Source organism: Macrotis lagotis, chromosome X (genome assembly GCF_037893015.1).
Source record: "Macrotis lagotis isolate mMagLag1 chromosome X, bilby.v1.9.chrom.fasta, whole genome shotgun sequence".
NCBI classification, from domain to species: domain Eukaryota; kingdom Metazoa; phylum Chordata; class Mammalia; order Peramelemorphia; family Peramelidae; genus Macrotis; species Macrotis lagotis.
Window position 1 is genome coordinate 433845086 of NC_133666.1, and position 7807 is coordinate 433852892.

General features: G+C 32.6%; 1 protein-coding gene across 1 annotated transcript; it reads right to left on the reverse strand.

The window, feature by feature from the left end:
* Window positions 1-293: 293 nt before the first annotated feature.
* Window positions 294-6050, reverse strand: PPDPFL (pancreatic progenitor cell differentiation and proliferation factor like). The gene is made up of 5 exons (XM_074204001.1): window positions 5895-6050; window positions 5495-5599; window positions 3071-3148; window positions 2870-2969; window positions 294-1630 (listed from the first exon to the last, which is right to left on the reverse strand). The coding sequence occupies exons 2-5, from the start codon at window positions 5547-5549 to the stop codon at window positions 1618-1620; spliced, it is 246 nt and encodes an 81-aa protein (XP_074060102.1). The 5' UTR covers window positions 5550-5599; window positions 5895-6050; the 3' UTR covers window positions 294-1617.
* Between the last annotated feature and the right edge of the window lie 1757 nt (window positions 6051-7807).

Sequence of the window (7807 nt, forward strand, 5' to 3'; positions counted from 1 at the left end):
ATAACAAATAGCAAAAGAAAAATGAAGTAAAAACTTACTTAGTTTATTTGTATATTTTTCCTAAAATTACTACATACAAGAATTAATTTCAATGCTAAACACAAATAAAAAAAACCTTTCTATCGTACTATAACATAAGGCACGATTACCAGTAATTTGTACTTTAGACAAATTGAGATTGGGCTGGCTAAATAGACCCTCTGTCTTTAAGAGTGCACCCACACATGCAAGGTAGACATCCCTCTCAATTATCCAAAGATTCAGCACAAAAGTACACATTTATTTCATGTATATAGATATCAGGCAAAAACAAACAAAAAAGAAACTCAGCCAAAACATAAATTAATCAATCAATCAGCAAGCATTTATTAAATACCTACTCTATGCCAGGCACTGAACTAGCTTCTAGCAATACAGATAAAAGCTAATGTCTCTGCCTTTAATGTAGTCTATATTTGAAAGGGGATAACAATAACAACATGCACATAAATACATATGATATATAATTTTAAAACACACACACACACACACACACACACACACACACACACACACACACACACACACACACACACACACACACACACACACATAAAACGCAGATACAAGCTAACCTTGTAGGGGAAAGCACTAAGCAGCAGCAAGGGGATTGGGAAAGATCTCATGCAAAAGGTGGAACTTTAGTTAAGCCTTAAACCAAAGATTCCAAGAGGCAGAGACTAGGAAAGAGAGCATTCAAAGCATGGGGAACAGCCATTGCATATGGGATGATAGACTCAATTTTCTCCCTCACTTAGTGATAGGCAAATGGCATTCTCTCTGTGGAAGCAGAAATGAATGATTTAGCCTATGAATTTGGTCACAATAGATTGCCGCTTTGGATATCACTATCCAGCGACTAAAATGAAATGACTGCCTCAATTTACCTCAATTAGACAAATCTGGTAATATACAAGGTGACAATTTTATATTATTTTTGAAGATTGTTTTTGAAATATAAGCTTGTATACATATGAATATCTCTTCTTCATGAGTAAAATTCCCATAATATCTGACCTTCTCTCCAACCTCTGAAAGGTCATCCAGATGAATGTAATGAGCATTATTCAAGAAAGTCACTTAATGTCTGGGAGAAGGGAGGGGGTATTCAAGTTCAGGTTAGCATTAACACTTCAATCTTAAATTGAGATAAATTGAGAGGAGTCTTTTCCCTTACAAACAATATAATAATAGCAAAAAAAATATATAAAGCAACCTATCAGATAACTATGTAAATAATCAAAAGACAAAACTTAAATGAATTAGTAAATATAAGGATATATACATACATATAAAACATATATATTTGAAAAGGCACAGGTGTCAAAAAGTACACTTCTCAAGTAGGGTTACTGCTCTTCATGTTGCTGGTGAAATATGCACAGATAGCCTCAGTGCAGAATAATATGACTTTAGTTAACATTGCGTCTTCTAATGTTGTGATCTCCTCTCCCAACTGAGGTTTCAAATAGGTTACTGCCTCACTGCCATGGAATATGGCCATCTGGAATATCATTAATGTTTAAGGGTACGAATGTATTACAAGTAAAGCAGGCAGAGGCAGCTTGATTGTTGGAATCAACTATTAATGCTGTTAAAAAATAAAAAGAGTTGAATATATGATAAAACTGTTTAGTGGATTTCAGAGCAAAGATCGACAGTTGAAAGTTGCCCAGATTTAACTGACCCTTAAGATGTCTGAATAGAGAGAAAAAGTAGAATGGTAGGTTGAGAAATCATCTATCTGAGTTAAGAAATATACCTATTTTATGGGAGAAAAAAAGATTTTGGAATTTTGACCTAATGATGCTCTGTGATACTGACTATACTATCAGGTAAACTAATCCCCATATTTTTCCTTCATTTCATTAGGTATAGTTAGCTCTTCAAGAGACATGATTAATTTCAACATTCTATGCACTTATCCCCAGAATTTTTTAACATGATGTACACAACCCAAAAAGATTAATAAATTTGGATGAGATTAAAAAAAGCCTTTGTTTAAACTAACAGCTATCTAAAATATAATATTCCCTTCAATTATGAATTGGGAAAATATTCTAAGAAGTAATCCACAGACTTCACTATATTGTAAACAGAGTCAATGAGTTAAAAAAATTTAAAAAAATTAGGAATCCCAATAACTATTGATCTAATAGGATAATTTGGGCTCTATTATATTAAACATGCAGAATTCAGTAAAAAAAAATAATGAACACAATTGTTTCTTTTCCCCCCTTCTACTAAGAGGTATACCAGTTTATTAAGCATATAGAAAACAATAAATCTTATATAAAGTACAAATCTAAAAATTGGCACCCACAATGGTAGTATAGTGTAGACTACTGAAGTTGGAGACACAAGACCTGAGTTTGAATACCAGAGCTATTACTTAGTATCTGTGTGATATTGATTAACTTCCTTAACTTCATTGCAAATAAAGGTTTTTATCCCTATCTTATCCTATACTTTGGATTAGTAGTTAGATTGTACTAAAATTAGCAAAAAAATTCTAAAATGTCCATTTGGATGATCCTGTCAACAGGTCTACCCCTCAACAAAAAACAAAACAAAACAAAACAAAACAGTCCTGCCCAAGACCTTTTCTTGTGACTGAATTTAAGGTAAGAGAAAAATAAGGTGATTATCTAAAGGTAAAATGTGATAACTTTAGATAATCACAATGACTATCTGGACAAATAAAAATAAAGTTTTCATTATATTTTATATAGAAAACTCCTTATTGTTGGCTAATGAAATTATGGAATAGCAGTTTCATTTAATTGAGAAACAACTTTGTTGCACCGATCGAAGAAAGTCTTATACTTACCTATTAGCTAACAGATTTTTCTTTTCTATATCTGGAGGAATAGGATCTGAATGGAAAAATGATTTGAGCCACCAAGTTGATTCAGCTGCTTCAGGTAACCCTAGGAAAGTAAGTATAATGATGCTTAAAACTAAAATTTAGTACTGACAAAATGGAATGGTAAAAATTATAGCTTTAAGTATTATGAATTATATTAATTACCTTGATTGGTTTTCTCTATTTCTGTGAGGTTTACAGGGTCAGAGCCAGAGAAAGAATTTACTGAAGAAATACTGGATTCTGTGGGGATAATAATATTAATAATAATAATAACTATACATATAATTATTATAATAATAGTACATAAAACATTCAGATGCTATATAGATGCCATATATGTATGCATATATATACAATTATCAAATAATTTTGATTACTATACTGTAGTCAGAATCTTAATAACCATACAGTACTGAATAATTAATAATAATAATAATAATAAAGGCTTTTTTGCAACACTTACTTTGTACCAGACACTATGCCAAGCATGTTACACATATATCATTTGATCCTCAAAATAGCACTATTTTGGAATTGAGGAAACTGAAGTAAGGATTGATGGTCTTACCCAAGGTTAATGGATTTATCCAAAGTCACACAACTTATAAGTATCTGAAGACAGATTTGAACTTGGGCTGTCCTGACACCAGGTCTTGCACTCTATTGTGCCACTTTCAAGAAACTTTTAAATATCTAGAAATGTTTTTTCCAGAAACTTTTCTGTTTTATAAAAACAGTGAAATCTTCATCTCAAAAAGAAGTTGTTGATGGCATGCTATTTAAGTTTTCAGTGGCCCTGAGAACCCTCTTTTTTTTTGACACAGACTCAGAAACTAAGATACATGGAGCCAATCACTAAATGTGTCCATGAAATAATGTACTTCTTGGTACTTATTGAAGTCATTGTTTGGTTTCTTTATTTAGCCTTTCAGTCTTACTGTGCTTGCAAAAACTAACCCTCAGAGAGATTACAGTGGGAAAGAGGATTAGAACTTGGCATAATAGAGTAGATAAACTCAATGTAACAGGAATTTTGACTTTGAAAATACTCTGAATTCACTCATACCTATATACAAGGTACATGTCTAGAGTTACTAAGTCATTCATAATATTGAGTCATAAATTTAGAGCTAGAAAGTACCTTAGAGGATATCTAATCAAACTTCGTTCATTTTAGAGTGAAAATATTGAGGCATAGTGAGGTTAAAAGATGGGTAGTAGGGTTTGAACTCAGATCTTTTGAATCTAAAGTCTCTTTTTACTGTACTATACCTTATATGTATATGCACATATTATAAAATATGTATACATTCTCTTTATGTATTACAAATATATTACACATTTGTTAAAATATACTTATTTTATTTGTATAAATATTACAAATATTTAAATTAACAACTACAAAAGAATTAATCATTCAATAAGAAAATATTAAGTGCATACAAAGAGCCAGGCATATTAAGAATTACCATCACAGATTTATTGTAGTTTTCTATATTCTACTGGAAAAATAAAATATCAAATTTTCTACTTTATGGAGTCTATTAAAGACTGCTTAAAGTAGTGTGTGTTTCTGTGTGTGTGTGTGTGTGTGTGTTTAAATTAACACTCTAAAAATATATTGATATAGAAAATTTAAGAATATGTATTATAGTAAGTAGGTATATTTGTGTGTATGTGTGTATTTGTGTGTGTATGTGTGGGTGTGGCTGTGGCTGTGGGTTTATGTAGAGAGAGACAGATTTAGACAGAAAGTCAGAAAGAGAAACAGAGTGAGAGAGGGAGCGAGAAAGCGAGAGAGAGAGAGAGAGAGAATTTAGAGTCAGTGTATAGGTAGAACAATTAGAAAATTAACAATCTTGTATTGAAACTTCCACTATGAAGTATAATTCTTTGACTATTTATCAGGAATTTTCTATATATTGATTCCAAATGCCAGTTTGTGAACTTATTTTCTAATTGTTTATCATATGAAATCCCAAAGATGTATAAAAAGCAAACATAATGAGGAATTCAAGAACATTTGTTTTCTACTATTCACTGCCATTGTTAATTTCCCTTAATATTTTATTATTGTAGGGAACTGATCTTCAGTTCTCCAATTTATGCCAATGTGATATAAGCACTAGAAGTTTCTATCTAAACTAGAAAGATTTTGAGTATACATATGGTGAAAGACTGCTGATGAGCATAGATAAGATTAAAGAACCTCAATACTAGACTGACCACAGAGTGATAAATATTTTGGCTAGAATATGGTTTCAAAGAACTTCAGCTAATTCAAAGTATAGTTGTAATTTCCCTCAACAGAAATAATATCAATCAAATCACAGGTAAATGACATATTAAATTATGAATAAGAATGTCTTGACTGAGACAGAACAACTGAAAATAACAAATATAAAATCATTGTTTTAAAAAAAACAAGAAGTCTAATTCATGATTTGCATAATTTTCTTCATTGTCATAGATATACACTTCTGTTCTATCTTAAATAGTGGCATTTTATGTTAGGTACCTTTTATTCCTCACCCAACAGAGACTACAAAGAAATGAAAACCATAAGACTGGGACACATTGACTTACTTCCATAATACTGATTTTGGGTCAGCAGGCAGCCAGCTATGGATACAGAAGCCATAGCTGTACAAGAAACACAGCACAAACAGCTATAAATAGTAACCTATAACCCTGAGCAAAAAAAGAGAAAAGTCAGAAAATAAATTATTACTTTGTATCCTTTTTAAATTACAAACTATTAAGGCTTTTAAGCAGCTTAATAAATAGCCAAAAGATATGTTTGAATAAAAAATGTAAAAAAAATTCAAACCATTTTAAGGGAAATTAAGTTATCAAAATACAATCAGATAAGTTGTATTTCTTTGCAAGTGGAAAGGAAAATGTCTCATCCTAAACAAATTGTTAACTCATCCTTAAGGAAACGCAATAGGTAAAGCATCAACCAGACCTCATTATAGTCTCTCACCTATTCATGTAATTTTCTCCAACTCCCAAGTTGCTCAGCAGTTTCTCCAAAATGTTCAAATTTCAAAAAAAGAAAGAAAGAAAATCTAATTTAACTTTCTTTGTCCTTTGGAAAGCACATAGACAAGAGTGCTGACTAAGGTAACTGTAGGCTAGGCCTTCCAGCTCTCATTTTATTGTGGAGGCCTGGTTAGGAGTAACCTGAGCCCAGGGTGATTACAAGAAGAATGGCAATCAGCCAGCTAAAGACATAGGACACAGCTTCTCCACCTGTTCTCTTTTCTCCACTCTGGGCAGATCATGCAAATATGTTGTCATGCAAAATCTAAACTGGGTTGGGCAATGAAGGAAATGTCTTAATGCTATTTTTGAATTCTCCTTTCAAAAGGTCAGTGGACAAAAATCCCAGATGAGCTGCTCAGACTCACTGACAGTTTATTTTTTTTAATTTTTTAAGTTTTGGGTTTTTTTTTGCACGGCAGTGGGGTTAATTGGCTTGGCTAACCACACAGCTAGGTAATTATTACGTGTTTGAAGCCAGATTTGAACTGAGGTACTCCTGACTCCAGGGCCGGTGCTCTATCCACTGTGCCACCTAGCTAACCCTGACAATTTATTTTAGTGAAGGAAATTCATGATCAATGAGAGTGAGTGAGAGCAAAGACAGGAGCCAAAAATTAAGAAACAACAGTTTTCACAATAATTGTTAAGAAATTTTCATTTTAAATGTTGTCATAGATAATACAGCATAGGTATTGAAGGCATATGCAAATCATATTCAAATCGTATTCAGATAATCATTAAATAATATTCATGGATTTCTCATAATTACAGTAAATCCCATCTAATAATTGCTCTGCTATTCTGTAGACGAAATTACACTGTCAGTCAAGTGATATATCCTCTATGCCATTTTGTAGGAGAACAGCCAGCGGATTGAGAATTGAGAGATCCAGTGTCAAAGTGTGTGTAACCTTGGAAGGCAGTCACATTGTTCTGGAAATAACAAAGAATGTATTGGTTCAAATTCCTGCTATCCTACTGTGTGATCTGCAAAGATTGACTGCATCTCCCTAGGTCCAGTTTTCTCAAATGAAACAAAAGGGTATTGAATTGGTTTAGGAGTCATACTGTTTTTGGTGTCAAAGATCCCACTTACAACATGTTGAACATTATGAACACCTCAGTATAATGGTTTCAAATATTTGAAGGACATGTTCAATTCCAGTTAGAGGTTAGTGAAAATAAACCTTCATTTTTATTACTAAATCAAGTTTCAGGAAGCTCTGAAATCTATTCATAAACCCCTTGGGACCTGTGAGTCCAAAGAACCCTAGGTGATGACTAACTTCCAATAAAGCTCATCAGTAGACTACAGTTTACTCCTCTCTACAAAATTATCAACTGTACTAAATGGTTTTCCCTAGGGGCTGTTCATCTCCAGTTTTTTTAAAATATTCGACGTCTTATACTACAGAGTGTGAAATTCTTTCTCATTGGCATCCATGATCAATTGCAACATGAATGTTGTGCCTGTTCCCTAGGAAATTTTCTGTCCTTATTACATGTTGGCACTGCTGACAATGTGTATGTGTGTTTGCATGGATGGCAGTAGTGTTTTAGCTTATAGCTGAGAATATTAATGCATTGATAACAGTCCTTCCATGATGCACCTGTGCAGAGAATACCATTTAATTTGCAGCTTACCATTACTATTAATAGTACACCATGGCACTTCCAATCTTTGGGACACCAGAAAAATGAATTACTGTCCAATGCATTTGTAACAAGCTTTCCATTTGTGAATTGTTCAATCATAGCGCTTTAAAATTTGCAAAGCACTTTACATAAGTTATAAATTTGATCCACTCAATAGCCTTATGAGTAAGTGCATATTATCTACATTTAACAAAT

Coding starts and splice junctions, on each gene's coding strand:
- PPDPFL (XM_074204001.1), bottom strand. CDS start 5,549: ATGGCTTCTGTATCCATAGCTGGCTGCCTGCTGACCCAAAATCAGTAT. Junction 3,149..5,494: donor CCAAAATCAGTATTATGGAA/GTAAGTCAATGT, acceptor TTATCCCCACAG/AATCCAGTATTTCTTCAGTA. Junction 2,970..3,070: donor AATAGAGAAAACCAATCAAG/GTAATTAATATA, acceptor TTACTTTCCTAG/GGTTACCTGAAGCAGCTGAA.